At 42.3% G+C, this 16,728-nt stretch overlaps 2 protein-coding genes across 2 annotated transcripts; one reads left to right on the top strand and one right to left on the bottom strand.

Moving 5' to 3' along the window:
- The first annotated feature begins 5,481 nt into the window (after nt 1–5,481).
- MAD2L1 (mitotic arrest deficient 2 like 1) lies at nt 5,482–7,857 on the top strand. The gene is made up of 5 exons (XM_040065576.2): nt 5,482–5,596; nt 5,763–5,909; nt 5,998–6,118; nt 6,431–6,534; nt 7,022–7,857. Exons 1-5 carry the CDS (start codon nt 5,515–5,517, stop codon nt 7,192–7,194), a joined length of 627 nt encoding a protein of 208 aa, XP_039921510.1. The 5' UTR covers nt 5,482–5,514; the 3' UTR covers nt 7,195–7,857.
- Nucleotides 7,858–8,324: 467 nt separating this feature from the next.
- RPL7L1 (ribosomal protein L7 like 1) lies at nt 8,325–11,925 on the bottom strand. Its single transcript, XM_040065575.2, has 7 exons — nt 11,881–11,925; nt 11,620–11,728; nt 10,205–10,368; nt 9,891–10,028; nt 9,543–9,652; nt 9,160–9,372; nt 8,325–8,904 (listed from the first exon to the last, which is right to left on the bottom strand). Exons 1-6 carry the CDS (start codon nt 11,895–11,897, stop codon nt 9,164–9,166), a joined length of 747 nt encoding a protein of 248 aa, XP_039921509.1. The 5' UTR covers nt 11,898–11,925; the 3' UTR covers nt 8,325–8,904; nt 9,160–9,163.
- Between the last annotated feature and the right edge of the window lie 4,803 nt (nt 11,926–16,728).

The raw sequence follows: 16,728 nt of genomic DNA, 5'->3' as shown, positions 1-16,728 counted from the left end.
GGGTGTCCTGCTAGGCTCATGAATGACTTAGAAAATCAAATGCATTTGTTCATATTGTAGTAGCAAATCCTTTCTTCACTTTTCACGTGAGATGCAGAATTGTGTAAGCTTTGGGTTGTAGCTGATACTTCCCATATCTACTTCAACGCTGTTCTTGTGCAAAGACAGCTTCTTTAATGGGTGTTAAAGCATCAGTGCTAGTAACCAGATTTTGCTCTGATTTCCAGATAAAGGTGTTTTTAACAGTTCATGTTACTTCTGCTCAAGTTTGTTTGTGAACCAGCAGAGCAGATGAGTTCTGACTAAGGCACATAGAAAGTTTAGGAGTCAGGTACTTGTCTCCATGCTATGAGATGGGACTTCCCAGGGAAACAGCACACACTGAGAGATGCAGGTATGGGGTGGAGAGGAACTGCTCAGGGCACAGTCCCAGCCCACGTGGCCTGTGTGTCTTATAAAATATTTTACTTCAGTTCACTATTATGACTCATTGGTGACTTTTTTTTTTTTTTTTTTTTTTTTCAGAAAGGTATGCATTAATTTCTCAAAACACACAGAAAATTATGTTTTCTTGAAATAAATTATGTTCATAGAAGAATTCCTCCTATCACACAGGAGTAAATAGCTTTAAAAAGTCATTCTTTGTAATTTTCTTAAACTGTCCAATACTTCAGAGAAATATTTTGAGTATTTTTATGCCTGTTCTCAGTAATGATTATCATTCTGCCAACAGGACACCTAACTGGCCTGGAGATCTAACTGTAGGAAAAAATGCATAAAGACGCTAACTTTCAAGTGGAAATAAAGGAATTATTCATATTTTTGCCTCAAACATTTCTAATGCCAAAAACATGCTTTTCACAATGTATCTCCCTATTCAGTCATGAAAACTCCCAGGCATTACATAAGCTGCACTGTATTCCTTGCTACACTATCAACTGAACAAGCCCATGATGGTTATACATCAGAAATGACCCGATTAGAAAGCAACCACAAAGCAACAATTCCCATCTAACATGTTGCAACCACACAAGAGAATCCAATCAAAATTCCCTATGGTACTACCAAGGCATATTTACTGAGCTACCAATCTTCAAGATCCTTTTCTCCTCAGTTTCTGATGACCCACCAAATGCCTCTGCTGATAAACCTATAAATGATAAATCAATGTTCCAGGGTACTTAAGGAGGCTCATTTTGCATTTAAAGCTAAACTGCCAGTAATATGGGCTTAGCAAATTTAAGCTACCTGAAAACTCCTTAATTTTCCATTGATTTATTAATATGAAAACTTCAGACGTGACAGGAGCTAAACTGAACTGGATTAACATTCACCTTTCAAACTATCAACCTTCAGGTTGGGGGTTAAGTAATGAAGAGGATTAAGTTGTATAGAGCAGGATTCAGTGGATTTCACATACCTGTTACTAGTGTAACATGACATCATCCAGCCTAAGGAGTTCTAAGAGAACTAAGAAGTTCTCAAGGCACAAAAAAGCTCAATAAAACCCTCTTGTTCCCAATTCTGAAACAGGATTCCTATCCTCACATGAAATGTTTAAAGAATCATTCCTTTGTTAAATTGTCTTTAATGCAACAGCAACCAAAGGTAAACACAAAAACTGAGCATTAAGTATCCCCTTTATTCTGGAACAATGATTTTAAAACTAGAAAAAGATGTAAAACTATTAAAGAACCTAACAGTGAAACCAACTCGCTATACTTCCAGCCAAAACTGAAGGGGTGCAGATAACGCATGTGCCTGCTGCCATCTCCTGGTAGTTCAGACGTAAAACCGTCACAAATATTAACTTCTTTTCCTTTAAAAATGTCAGGTCATCGAAGGAAGAGCTTCCCCAAAAACCAAACATGAAAAAGACACAATTTTATATTCTACAGTGTCGTTGTAGGACACGAAAGAAAGACGAGAGACACTAAATATTTCAGAAGGCAAAGAGTATAGAAAAGCTTTATTGTCTAATTCTTACGATGTTTTATAAGGTGTTCTGATACATACTTAGCATGACTGGTGACTAGGAATGACACCTCTCTAATCCCATTGGTTAAACTAGAGAAACAGAAAAGCACCACCGGGAGAAAGATTGTTTTGAGAAAGGATAGTTGTTTGCCAAGATTGTCTTGAGAAGAAGCTTTCTTGAGAAATTTTCCCTTGAGAAAAAGTTAGCAGCTGCTAGCAGGCTAAAATGTCTCAAACCCAGAAAATCAGGCCCACACTACAGAAGGAACTTCAAAACTCTCAAAATCTACAAGAATTTTATTTCACTGTACAAGGCAGCCACTACCTGGAAATAGCTACTTTCAAGCTAAATGGAGTTCTAACATTCACTTAAGTATTGAAACATCAAAGCTTTTTCATTTTTTAAAAGAAATAAGTACTCACCCGAATTATTCTAATTTCAAAATACATTCAGAAAACCAACTGTAAAAATTTCCACATGGCATTCAAAACCAAAGGAAATCCCTTTGGGAAGCCTACTCATCATATTAAAAGTTACAGTACAGATTATTGGCCCATACCAACTCATTTTAATATCCATTTCTTTTCATGAACACTTAAAGTTCAAGACAATCTTTCACTGTTGCAGTATTCTCATTGCCTTTGGTGAAGGGCACAGCATTACTATTTATAATACCACTCTATGTTTCATGTTTTAAAAATAGGATTAGCCAACTTGAAAAGAAATTTTATTTTGACAGCAGACAAGAGGCACCTATACTTATCCTGCAAAATTTAGTGCTACAAAGATGGTTGAAACTTTCAATTCATAGGCTACTTTGCTATGCTGGAGAGAAGAGACCTGTCCATATCCTCCTGAAAGTTAAAAAATAAACAAATAATAGGAATGAACTCTATAAGTGGATCGTGTCTTCTAGTGTGCTGAATTACTATTGGGACGTGACCTGGCTTGCCTTAAAAAAAAAATGAAAGCACACCACTGATTTGGATTGTCCATGGTTCACTGACAATTGCCATGGGGAAACAATCACTAAATGTTGCAGAAAAGCCAAGCTAAATATGGAACATTTCCTTTCCGAGAATGAGAAGTAAAAAAATTGTAACATCAAGCTGTAACTAAGAAACTGAACAGTGACTGAAGAGTTGTAAGAGACCTAAATTAAATCCAACTGGGATTTCACATGCCTTATGAAAATGAAGGTTTTATCATGAGATAATTAAAGCAAGGATAGCCAACTAACTCCTTGTGTCCCAGAACCTCTAACTTAGCTTGTCATGCTGGTTTGTGAGAGTCCCTCGGAGCTGGTCAGGAAGCAGCCTGTCACAAATCAGCCACTCACCCACAGCAGTCTCCCTGGCAGAGCTGCAGAACCCTCCCGCTGCTGGACACTCCCTAGCCTCCATCTACAGCCACTGCCTATGGAGCGCGGTCAGGAACACAAAGAACTTGTGTGCATGTCCCCATCACACCTGGCTGGGCCATGGTCAGGTGCCAACTGCAGCTTAGTTACAGCACAGACAAAATGCAGAGGTGTTGGGGACTTTTTGTGGGGGAGAAGGGAGCACATCAGGGCAGAAACTAGTGTTAATCACAACACAGAACCAGAGAGTGAAAAGTGACCCAAAACTCAGAGAGGCCAGATGCAGGAAGCTTAGAGCTCTAACAGAGGCCACCAACCACACTCTCTGTGCCTGCCAGGTGAATCTTGTTAGAAGTAATGAAGAAGCAATTAAGTCTGTAGCTGATAAGCATTTGCACGTGTGTGCACGCAAACCATCCAAACTGAAACAGAGTGAAATTAACGTGGTAAACCAAGGAACACCTGGATTCCTTTCTTCTGTCTGATTTTAACTGTAAGACAGCTAGAGGAGAAATATGTTAAATATTAATCAAAAGCTCTACTATCTTGCCATGTCTCACACTTTCAAGATCTTTTACTTGTCACAAAAATGAGCAGCTCTCCAAAAGCAAAATAGACAAGGAGCCAAGTGTAGAAAAAACCCCAGAGGGCTGAGACTATTTTGGGATAAATAAATAAGAGCACCACAGTACATAAGGTTTTAAGCAAAACAGCTGATACTCACAGCAATCCAACTTCTAAAAGTCAGGCTTCAGATGAAAAATGCTTCAATTATCACAGCATATTGGAAATATACCACTCGTACTCAGAAAATATTTTATTCAGAATACTTATGTATAACACAATCACTAGCGAACAAGATCCAGAATAAATTTCCCCTAGTTAAATTAAATTATTCAGACCCTTTCAGGACTTCAGCATATGACTTCAGGACTACACCATTTGTTTTAATTACAGCTACCTGAACTTTGAGGCAAACTATACTTCCTCTCGGATGAAAACTGATACCAAGAGACAGCCTAAGCTTTTGAGAAAAGGTGTTTTATTACAGTAAAGTAAGGAATCACACCATCAATTCACTCTCTTAGCAGCTGGCCCACTGAACTGTGTAATGATCACATGGCTTTTAACCTCAGTATAAATATTTCTGTTTTGAATGCAACTTCATTTTAAGACTGTTCAATTTGTTTCTTTCAAGGGCAATATGGGTATCTAACCACGGGTATACCTTACATGATAATATCAGATAATACTTTGGAAAAATCACATTCAGGGAATAATTTCTTTTGCAGCTCTTCTGTGCCCAGCAAATACATTCATTTTCATTTTATTGCCTGTAATTGATTTTATCAGCAAATTAGCTGGCCACCTTTTTATTACCCTAGCAGACCACAACTTTCCCTCTTCATATTATCAACATACTTCAACATTTACTTGTTTTGCTCAGTCTCCCTTACATGTTAACCTCTGCCAGGGCTTCTTCCAGGTGACGGCCACTGCTGGTTGCAACATCTTCCTTGGTCTTCCTGTAGTAACAGGACTGAAGTTGTTTGACCAAGTAGCAAATTCCCTTCACCAAGGCAGCCCAACGACCCCAAATGCCTCTTACCCCCCCTTTTTTTTTTTTTCCTCTGGAGTTATTATGGACTGAAGGAAAAATTGTTTATCCTGCTTTGCCACATTCTCCCCACCTGCCTCTTCACAGTGCTTGCACAATAGTATTTTTATTTGAAACAGCTATTGCATGACTTACACCACGAAAGCCACCAAAAAACCATAAATTAAGTATTTGTTCAATGCATATCTGGAAAGTACCATTTTCAGGTTCATAAGGTCGAATATATCTAGGCAAACGCTAAAACACAACTTCCCACAGCACTCCCGCGGCAGAGCTCCTCAGTCGCTCCACCCCCGCTCCGCGCTCCCCTCAGTCCCGCCCCCAGACGCTACGGCACCGGGAGGGACGGGGAGTTTAACATGGGGGAAAAACCTTTCCTCTTCCACCAGGCAGCCTCGGGACCCGGCTGCAGCCCGTTTTCCATGGAAAAGGGGCTCAGGGCACGGCGAGTCCCAGAAGGAAGGTTGGTGGGGCTGCCCGAGGCGGTGCGCGGCCGCGCGCGCAGGAAGAGGCGGGGCCGGGGCCGGATTCGAACCGGGCGGCGGGGAAGCGGCGGCAATGGCGGCGCAGCTGCAGCTCGGCCGGGAGCACCAGGGCATCACCCTGCGCGGCAGCGCGGAGCTCGTCGCCGAGTTCTTCTGTGAGGGGGCCGCGGCGGGCCTCGGGGACCGCGCTGCGAGAGAGAGAGAGAGGGAGAGAAGGAGGGTGGAAGGGAAAGTGAGGGGGGGTGGGAGACGGCGTCTTGTGGGGCGACATGGCCGCTGGTGTGGTACACATCTCTTTCCTTCTCTGTCTAAATCCTGCAGCCTATGGGATCAACAGCATCCTGTACCAGCGGGGCATCTACCCCCCCGAGACCTTCACCCGCGTGCAGAAGTACGGGCTCACCCTGCTGGTCACCACGGACCCCGAGCTGGCCAACTACCTCAACAACGTAACGGAGCAGATGAAAGGTGCGGGCCGGCGGCGGGGCCCTCCCTCCCTGCGGTGTCTCTGCCGCTGCTTCTCGTGCTCTAAGCGATTGCCGTGGCTTCTTTGCAGAGTGGCTGTACAAGTGCATCGTGCAGCGCCTGGTGGTGGTCATCTCCAGCATCGAGAGCAGCGAGGTCCTGGAGCGGTGGCAGTTCGATATCGAGTGTGACAAAACTGCGAAGGACGACAAGTGAGTACCGCGGTCCCTCCACTCCTGCGCTTCCCTGTCCCGAATACCGGTGCAGGCACGGGATCAATGCCGTGGACTTGTTCCTTCAAACCTTTCTCAGTGCCCTGCCCTCTGTCTGCAAACTAGTCGTTATATGATTGAACACGCAACAATAAAGGGAGACCAGCTATCACTTTTCTAAGGACTTGAAAGTGTCACTACTCTAAAAATACTGCAGCAAACAGACTGCCAGAGCTTAACAAAGAGAACTGTATTTAGAGGAAACTCAACACGGTAAAGTTTTTTCTCTTACCAGTTTTCTTACTTTTCCAGTGGGCCACGAGAGAAATCTCAGAAGGCAATTCAGGATGAAATTCGCTCTGTCATCAGACAAATAACTGCCACAGTAACCTTCTTGCCACTCTTGGAATCTGCCTGTGAGTATTCCAAACTGCACTAAAGAAATCAAATGCTTTTGAAAAACCTGAGTAACTTTCCAGCTTTAGAAGCTATTTCCTGGTTTTCTGAGGCTTTTTAAATTATTGCACATTGTGTACCATCACATTTGCGAGACAGCACTTTGTCAGACTGGGATCAGGACAGAACTTGGAGTGGCTTAACAAACTTGAGGAAATTAGTATATATGCCCTCAAGAATGCAAGTTTTCATGAATAATTTGTTCATAAGAAGTGTTACACAGAGGTCAGTTCCACAGCATTAATGTTTAAAAAAAAGTAAATTATGATACTTGCTTGAGTAAACTAAAATTGCCTCACATGAATAAAACTTATTTTAACTATTGTCTTTTTCACATAACAAATACCACTGTAACTTCTGAAAACCTTGGTCCTTGTCTCAAGTTCTGGAAGATGCACTTCAAACCTGCCATCTCCTTATGGTGAATTCGTTCTCCCTTGCTCCCAGGTGCCTTTGACTTGCTGATATACACGGATAAAGATTTGGCAGTGCCAGAAAAGTGGGAGGAGTCAGGACCACAGTTCATAGCCAATTCAGAAGAGGTTCGGCTGCGTTCCTTCACTACCACAATCCACAAAGTCAACACCACGGTGGCTTACAAGAAGGATTCTGTTCCCTAAGATGCAGGGGCAAGTTTTGTGTCTGTAAATATCCTGTCACCTTGTATAGTTTTTGTTCATCATGCAGCTAAGCCATGAACACATCATTACTGTCCTCTTGATGAAGTCTGACACAAAGACAAAATGCCTGTCTGTGATAATGTGACACTAGACTAAGCTGGCATCATTTTAAAAGAGATTTTAAAGGGGTATTAATGGTCATAGTTCAATTCTTATTTTACTTCATGAGCTGAACTACTGGCGTGTTAAACACTGCCTCTGCTAGAAAAATTGCCTAAATCTAAGGTTAGCTCCTAGAATTGTGTTCAGATCCTGTAATTTTGTATTTTAAAATTATTTTAAAACTACATTCTGTTAGCAGTCTTAAGTTCTCTGTAGAAACTAAAAAAATCTCATTCCTAGTGTGCCAATTCTCACATTAAAAGCCTGGGCTGTTTTACTACCAGAAATAAGCCTAAAATGAATCAACCAAGCAAATCTTGTACCTCTCTACAATGGAAGCAGCTGTTTATCAGAACTTTAAATACATGAAGCCTTGTATTTTAATGACCACTGGGCTATAGTTCTGGGGACAGTTGTTCTAAGTCTGTGTGCGTCTGTACTGTCTGTCCAGCATTTTCTATGTTTGTATTCTTGTTTTACAGAATAAAGCTTCAAGTTTTATAGCGTTCTCTAATTCAGAGTCTGCAATCCTTCATATTTCAGATGGTTTTATGAATGCAACATCCTAGTTTATAACTGTCACCCAAGTAACACCCAAAAGGCATCCTCCTTGTGTTGTTACTTAACTAGTTGTTTCCTTTGTCTCCAAGTGGTGTGGAATCCATACAGAATCCATTCATGGATTAACACTTTGCTCTCACCCAAGTCGTCAAGTAACAATTGAAATAGTCACAGTGAACTAATGACTAAGCATAGTGCCTTCCATATCTGTTAAACAGCACTGGACTCTTCATGTGTTTTTATCCATTTTTGTAGAAGAAATTAGGGATTTAAAACCCTAAAACTTTCAGACTCTTCCATGTTTTTTTTTACTTCCTTCACTAAATTCATTCCAGAGTGTTTAATTCTGTTTTTTTCCACTCTTTCCAGTGATGTAGGACCTTCTGTTATAATAATGTAATTTCAAAAGTTTATTTAAAAAACAGTGCTTACATATACCCCACCCCATGAGTGTATAACCACCTTTTTGGGCCTTCCTATTTTCAGGAAATAATTCTTCCTAATCCAGCAGAAGTAAAAAAGACAGTCCTCTTTAAATCAGGAGCACAAAACGTATAGTGGTTTTTTTTAAAATAAATACAATCTAGGTACTTAAAAAGTAAGATTATTCACTGCCAGGGCTTATGCTCCTGTAACAGAACACTTCGGTGTTTTATTTTGCCTGTCAGCACAATTGTGACTGCAGGACCCCTTCACCCCTAGAAGCAGGTGCACTTCAGAGAGTGAAGTCTGCAGTAGTGAGCATAAAAACCACTTATTTTACATCAAATTGCTCCAAGAAGCTCATTCTTGTACCAAAAAGAATTTATCTTCTTCTTTAAGAAGGGCCAGCCCAAAGTCCATCTCCGTCATCATCTCTATTTCTTCTTTTATAGAGGCACCAGCAGTCAAGAGAAGTTGCATATAGATCTCTGAATGTAGGTAATGGCCATGAAAAGTACACGTGAAAAAGTACAGGTCATAGGTCCTGAAGTTTTCACAAAACCCCTGCAGAATAGGAAAGAAAATAAACAAAGTCATATTATCTCCCAGGAACCAAGCCTTCATGGAGGTGTCCAACAGCATGTGCAGATTCCTAATGGGACCCACACTTTTAGTTTCCCCTACTCTGAAGTCACTTGTAGAGTGACAATCAAAACCAAGGGAGCTCCCCCTTCATCTTCAATGGCAGTGTGGTTGTCCTTAGGAAAAGGAATGAAGGGTAAACCTTGTAAGAATTAACCCAGCAGGCCCTGTGCTCACCTGACTAGTTGAGCTGACGGATGAGCTGGTTGATTGCATCACCTCTGTAGCCAGGCTTGCCCATCTCCTTGAGGAAACCCACTCTGTTCCGTGATGCGTGGCGAGCCACCGACAGATGGAATGGCCACAGAAATCTGGTTACTCTTTTGAAATGCTTCCCAGTTGAGTAGATTTCATGAATAAGGTCTTCCAGGCAAATGATACCACAGTCCCCTGCACAAGAGAAAAATTAAAAAAGAGACGTCCAACTACATCCATCTCACACTGCTCCAGAATTGCCTTCCTCCAGTTTGGCAAGATTTTCTCTCTCCTCACCCTTTCAGGCCACACTGTAAACTCTCAATGCCTAACTCTTTCCTCAATTTTCTCACCCTCTTCCTTACCGAGATGCTCCTCTATCAGCACGTTGTCTGTCAGAGGCACCCTCTTTTTCTTGATCTTGGCTTGGCCCCGTTTCAGGATGAGCTCTCGTACAGATTTCAGGTTAGGCTGTCTGCAGAAGCAAAAATCAGATTCAGTAACAGAGAGACAAGATGCAGAGGGAAGCCCCATCCCACTTTCTTGTGCAGAGGTGGGAAAGTAACCAAGTTATGTCAAGAACAATGAGAAAAGGGACAGTAACAATTTTAGATATGATGTTAATTAAATTTTGACCATTACAGGAGAAGTAATGGATGTGTAATAGCAACTGGAGCATCCAATGACCCCCAACTCACGGGAGCGGTACATACCCCCACGCCACGTAAGGCTCCACGATCCGGAGCATCTTCAGCGACAGTGGGCTCAGCTTCACAAATATCCCAGTGTAATTCTTCCTCAGCTGCAGCAGCTCAATCACTCTCTTTACCCTCTTAGTCACTCCCTTAATACTGAGGGGGGAAAAAAAAAATAAAAAAAGTATTAGTAATCACATTTCTCTAATACAGCAACAAAAGGCCTCAGATCACCTGCAAGGAGACATGTCTGGGTTGATCCCACTGCCTTGGCATAGAAATGACGCAACAAAGAGTAGCAGCAATAAAGGAAAAGAGGGGAAGGTTCTTACTCCACAATTCTCACGACGAAGGCCAGTTTGCTCTCCTGAGGTGCTGCTGCCTGCCCAGGCCTCTGCTCCATGCGCCTCAGCCGGGTGTCATCCCGGCGTTTGCGCCATGAATCCCGGACAAAGGTCTCCAGGCGCCTGAACTGGATCTGTTTCCCCTTCTGCTGCTATAGATAAAAGGAAAACAAAGTGTCACCCACCCCAAAAGTCTCAGAGGTTTATATCCGAAGGGCCAAATGAAATGCAGAAGTAGTGAACAATGTTCTTTCAGCTTCGGAAGCAGTAAAAAAATAAATTTGATTATCTAAGCCTAAGGGAGACAGAACTGAGGGACAACACATGAATTTACACACAACTACTACTTATGAACAGTGAGCAAAGAGTTTTTGACAGGAAAAATACAAACTGGGGAAAATGGAGCGAGATAGTGTTTTCTCATATGAGTAGGACTTGAAAATGGACAGCATTACACAATTATACTTAAGATACTCTACGGGCTAAATTAGCAGGCCATTTTAAATTAAAGAATCTAATGTTGTGTGTCTTCTGTCCTATTTCACCTTGTAAATCACCCATGAAATTGGTCTGAATTTTCAAAGCGGGCAGACCTAATCAAAGTCTCATCACTAAGGTCTTTTTTCTAATGAGAATCTTAAAGAGTGGCTATTTAATGTTATTGCTTATACTTCCACCTTGGAAATACAGGCCACTGATGCTTTTAAAAATGTAAACACAAACAAAAATGGCAGGAGTTCTCCCCATAATCTGCCCACAAAATTCACTGGGAAACCTTTGAGACAGACATCTACCGTATCAGCTGAGGTACAGCAAAACAAGTCTCAGATTTGAAATTAGAAAGGTTTGCTGTGCTCTGCCAGTCTGGAAATGGCACAATGTGCACAGGGTATGTCTGCACTAGTACATGTGCCTTCCCACACACAGAAAAAGGCTTCAGCATGACCTGTGCTGCTCTAACAGATAAATAACTCTAAACGCACCCTCAGAAAAGCACGGTTTCCATGCAGAGTTACAACACGAAGGTGGTTTCAGGCAGTGAAATCCCAGGGCAGCAAAGACAACTCAGCAGAGCTGCAGTTTCCCACATGTGGCTGCAAACACCCGACCACCAACTGATCCAACAGGAACAACTCACAGTCTTCCATATACTTCCGTTTCGGTGTAATAACCTGTAAAATTCTGTCCTCTTTACAAGGCTCAGCGACGGAGATGATGCTTAGGGACTCAAGCTCCCCTCGGAACCCCGAAGATGATCCCTGGCCACCCGCGGCACTCGAGCACCCCTCACTGAGGGGCCCGACCACTCGGATCATTTCCTAGGAATTTCAAGGAAATGCGATTCCCTCCGGAGAAGGACGAGCTGCGGCTGCAGCACCAGGCTCTGCTGGGACCCGCCGTACCTTGCGCTTGTTGAGCAGAGCCTGCTTGGCCTGGGTGGCTTTGATGGCCAGGTACGCCTTCCTCTTCTTCAGCAAGTTCTCCGGCACCAGCGGGATCCGCCGCGTCGGCCTGCGGGCGGAACAACCCGATCACGTCCCGGTCACGTCCCGGTCACGTCCCGGTCACGTCCCGGTCACGTCCCGACCTCCCCGGGCCGCCCTTAGCCGCGGATGGCGGCGGATCCCGCATTCCCTGCATCCCTCCCTCCATGCCGCACTTACTCGCCGGGCTCCGCCATCTTGGTGCGCCGCCGCCGCGCATGCGCAGGGCTGAGGCGGGGCCGTGGCCGCTCCTCTCGGCCTTGCCCGGGATCGCGGAATGCCGGGAAGCCCTGCCCGAGGGAAAGGGACGTAGCGCTTGGCCCGCGGTGCACTCTGCCAGGGGCATCCACAGGCGGCGAGCCCTGGAGAAGAGCGGACAGTGGGACACGCAGTGGGACCGCCACGCCACCCGCGGGTGGTGCCAGAGCCTCCCGCTCAGTTGGATGGTGTTGGGCTTGTGTTCCTGGAGCGCTCCCTCCGCTTCGCCATGCAGGATAGAGGAGGGATGTGTGTCTTCACACTCTGAAATAATTTTCTTTCACATTGCCCGCAATGTCCTCTCACCAGCGGGGAGCTTCAGCCTTGCTGGAAGGTTCAGTGGTGCCAGGGTTTCGCTGCTCACCTCGGTGGTGCTGCAAAACTTTACAACACTTTAAATGAGCCCACTTCTGTTTTGACACCTAAAATATGAAAATGTGTATTCAGGAACTCCATCCCAAATGCCAGGAAGAACACAGCCCTCGGTGAGCAAACCCAGCTCCCCATTTTTTGGATGCGGGACACAAAGCAACAAGTTTATGAAATAAATAATCTGAAACTTTCCCCATAACTACACAAATTTCTCCCTGACTTATAAAAGTAGCTGGAATCCCTGGCAGCTCACAACAGAGAAAGTGGCCCGTTTAAATCTACAAATGAATGTGCTTTGTTTAACAGGAGGGAAATGCAAACAGGGTCTCCGGTATTCCATTATTAACGGCAAGGAAACAATAAGTAAATAAATATTTGAAGTGCGGTTGCTATGCAGTATCTTCCAGCACAGCAACATTCCTAGGCTGACTCACTGAACTTTAACCAATAGTTATATTGTTTTAATGAATGGATATTCATCCCTATTTGCAGGGGTACCCAAGAAAAGTGTTCCCACTTTTCCTAGGCAGCAACCTGTTGTACACTGGCCTTCAGCATTCCGAACTCCTGCGTGCAAAATTTTAGGGCTCCGATTCCAAAAGCCAAGTCAGGAGGTGAGGTGGGATGTCAGAAGTCCATGAAACTTCTTGACTCATTTTCTCATTCCATGGGTATAAAAACCCATTATAATTAATGTCAAGTCCCATAAAATCTTCATTGATGCTGTGTTCAGTCTCAAAACAGCAAAAGGGATTGAAGTCCATCACTCTCCTCATCGAACTATGCTCTAGTCTGAAATTTTCTGTAATGAATTCCTTATTAAAAAAGCCAAAGAAATTAAATTTTGTTTTTCTTCACCAATGATCTAAACTTGGGAATATTTTAATCAGGAAAGTAGCTTGTGATCTTAAATTATGCCTATTTTTAGATCTTTTAAGGAAAAAAGTTTATATGATTTGGAAAGATGGCCAAGGAATTACTCCATACACACACTCAAACCAATAATTATTAGAGAGAAAAGCTGGGTGATCCAAGACTTTTTCATGAAAATAGCAATCATACAGGGATAGACTAATATTTCATTAAAATATTTTTGAAAAACACTGTGGATAGATGCATGGGCTTATTCTTTTCAAAATAAGCTTCCTTAAGATGAACATTCTGGTCAAAAATCCTGCACATTCCCTGCAAAGGAAGCAATCTGGGTATAATGAAGACACATGGATGAGCCTAACCGTCAGTTAGTGGCACCTGTCAAATTGAAAAGTCTAAAACATAAAACTTGTCTTTGTGTCTGGAAAAAAAACTGAGTGGGGAAAACCAATTCATTCTTTAATGCCACTAATTTATCAGCATTAATAGAAATATTCCCATTTCAAAAGCTTGATTTTACCATAACTATTGTGAATAATTCCCTGGAAGAAAAGCAGATGACTAATAAAGCCCTGGCACTGTTCACAATTATTGTCCCTGGAAATTATATCTGGACTTTTAAGTTAGGAATATTAAATTACAGATTTATATCTTCAGAATGTTCTGACATTTTAGAAAATAGTGGTGGTACCTATTTACAAGTTTCCAAAGTGAAACATTTGTAAGAATTAAAATGTAAATTGATTTTGTTTTACTTCTAATGCACTTGTAAAGGGCCTGGCTAATGAACCCAAAATAGAAAAAGTGTTCTTCAATTACAATAAACAGCAATGAAAGGAATTTATTTTTCTATCTTGTCTATAAGAGAGTGCACATAGTGGCTGCAATTTGAGTGTACAACAAATTTAATTGTATCTTTAAAGAAAAAAATGGAGGTAAAATAAACATCATTATATGTGGTCTCCACAGGTCTCCATGGCCTCTCTCCTCCTTCCACAGGGATGAAAAGCTGCATTTTATTTGGGAGAAAGACCGATTCAATTATGTCTGAGATGAAAGACAGTGAGAACAGAAGTCTTTCCCACACTCAGTAATTGGGAATCCTACCTCCTACTAGATTACTTTTTAATTGAACCTCTGAGATAATTATGCCATTTAAGTTGTGGAAGCATATTAATAAGTACACCACAGGATAAGCTATTTATAAAAATACTACAGACTGGGGAGCCATAAAAAGAGACGGATTGGAATAACCTAATCAGGAAGTTTATCATGTCAGTATAGCCAGCTTAATAGGAGATGCTTTGTATAGACAGATAATGCTGTCTGTCCTAAACTTCAGTGATTCTGATACAATTGTGGTAGGTGGTGGATGATACCTTTTACTCTTTTTTTTTAGTAAAAAGAAAGCATTTGATTATTTTTATTTTATGACTCTGGTTACTGACGCAACTAGGTAAAAATCCTTTTGCAAGTTCAGTTTGGGAGACTAAGGAAACAACAGGCAGCAGTTGTTTCAGCAGAAACAGGAATCAGAAAAGGATTAAAACATCATAAGTGAGAAGTGACCTGCAGTCATTAATATAAAATCACAGCAGAGTAGTTTCACTGGTTTGTAGCAAGGTTCAGCCCTGAAGGAAGCTGTGGCCCTGAGTGCTGTAACAGTGCAATAGAGTTGTAAGGGTCCTCTCATTTTTTTTTTCCCCTGTTAATTTATGCAGGGAAAGTTCTGATTGAATATTTGATTTTGCCTGCAATTATTAGTGACCACTGCCCAGTCAAGATAAAGCTACAGAGCATTGGTATTTGGCCAGGAAATACCAGGCAGGGAAACACAGAGCCTGAGGGATGTAAGTGGTCACCTGTAGCTTTATCCCAGGAAAGGGGCTGTGTCCCTACACACAGCAGAAAAAAAAGGATGGGAGGAGGTAGTTGCAGAATAAATACTTTATTCTTTAGCTCTGTCCAGTCTCTGTTTCAGGTCAGCCTTCCCAAGGCATCACTAGGATAACTATTTCCTTTCAGCACAAGAGGAAGGGAACCTCAGATGAAGGTCGCAGAAGGTAGGGTCACAGCAATTGTGGTTTTTTAATCACATGAACTTGTATTGAAGACCCAGACCTCTTAGCCACCAGAGGAGTTACACATTCCAGCCATGCATCCCAACTCACCTCCCCGCTTCCCTAGTGGATTTGGCATTTCTGCTAGCTCAGCTCTAAACTTTCCATTCAACTGAGATCTATTCCATTTTATATTTGTCCTTGCTATTATAGCACAACATCAGAAAAGACAGACAGAAATCAGTTTCTCTGCCTCCATACAGAAGGGCTCATTTAATCTGAATGCACGCCATTCTCCCCTGTTCACCTGCACTGCGTCCCATTTTCTTGCCTTTGAAGTCCATCCTTTCCAGTCTTTAAAGAGCTTTGGATAAATGAATCTTGTTCCTGCAGTGACCTATTATCAGCACTGTCTAAAAGCTGGAAGGATGAGGCAAATTTGCCAAAAACCTGAGGAATAAGAAGGGAATCAAGGAGCTATGTAACTCCAGGTAGCACTGCCTGGACCACAGCTGTGGAGAGCACCTGCAGCGAGCAAAGCCCAGTTGCTTGGTTCCAGCAGCTTGGAGCATTGTCGTCCAGATGTAATTGTGATCAATCAGCTGATGGACCAAGACTGCAGGGGCACTCCATCACCTGGAAAAAAGGAGTATGAGATGAGAGGAATGCCTCAACAGCAATAAACCACAGAAATTCAATAAACCACAATTCAACTGTGCTGCTCCTCTGTGCTGTGCTCAGCAAGACTTGATTCTTCCCTGAGAGTTTTCCATAACCCCTGGCAGGATCAAGGCCTTTCTGTATCAGATGCTGTGTTCTCACATCTGACAGTTTCTGACTCAAGAGATTTCATTAGGAAGAGCTCCTAAAGAAAACACAGGTCCTGTTTCTAAACTAATCAGCAGGATAACAAGACTGTCTTGCTAGTTCAAATTTTCTATACACATATTAATTATACTGGAAATTATTTTTGATATATTGTATAGAAAAAGTTAAAGAGTCATCATCTTTTTTTCCTATTTTTTAATAGTAAGAATAAGCTTCTTGTCAGTACACAAACCCAATAGTGAAAGAAATCACTTGGGTGCAGGTGTGCTTCAAGCAAATATTAATTATCAAAATTATCAAATAATTGTCAAAATATTAATTCTCAAAACAGTATCTCCCACCTTGGCATCCGACACACTGCAGTTGTAGCTGAAAAATGCTGACAAGCACATGCTATTTTTTTCTTTAAACCAATGTTGTCAAAGCACTGCCTAATATAAGAGTTAGTGTTATGTGACGAGGTAGAGCTGATTGGTCAGGTAGGTTTTATCAAAGAAGAAAAGGCTCTTAAATCTGCAGCAGAGGGTAGGACCTGACCTACTTTGTATATATCCTGGTGCTTTCATTTCAGGTGTTTTCACAGTCTTCCTAAATTCCCCATACAGCCAATGTAGAAAGGCTTTTTGTATTTTCATAA

The sequence above is a fragment of the Hirundo rustica genome, chromosome 5 (assembly GCF_015227805.2).
Source record: "Hirundo rustica isolate bHirRus1 chromosome 5, bHirRus1.pri.v3, whole genome shotgun sequence".
Lineage (NCBI taxonomy): Eukaryota > Metazoa > Chordata > Aves > Passeriformes > Hirundinidae > Hirundo > Hirundo rustica.
Note: the sequence above shows the minus strand (reverse complement) of the source record. Positions and strands in the feature narration are given on the sequence as shown.

Excerpts from the sequence above, each read along its gene's own strand:
- RPL7L1 (XM_040065575.2), bottom strand. Across the intron at positions 10,029-10,204 it reads TTCGTCGTGAGAATTGTGGA|TATTAAGGGAGTGACTAAGA; the intron begins GTAAGAACCTTC and ends TTCCCCCCTCAG. Across the intron at positions 9,373-9,542 it reads GCTGATAGAGGAGCATCTCG|GGGACTGTGGTATCATTTGC; the intron begins GTAAGGAAGAGG and ends TCTCTTGTGCAG.
- MAD2L1 (XM_040065576.2), top strand. The coding sequence starts at position 5,515 with ATGGCGGCGCAGCTGCAGCTCGGCCGGGAGCACCAGGGCATCACCCTG. Across the intron at positions 5,597-5,762 it reads GCTCGTCGCCGAGTTCTTCT|CCTATGGGATCAACAGCATC; the intron begins GTGAGGGGGCCG and ends TAAATCCTGCAG. Across the intron at positions 6,535-7,021 it reads GCCACTCTTGGAATCTGCCT|GTGCCTTTGACTTGCTGATA; the intron begins GTGAGTATTCCA and ends CCTTGCTCCCAG.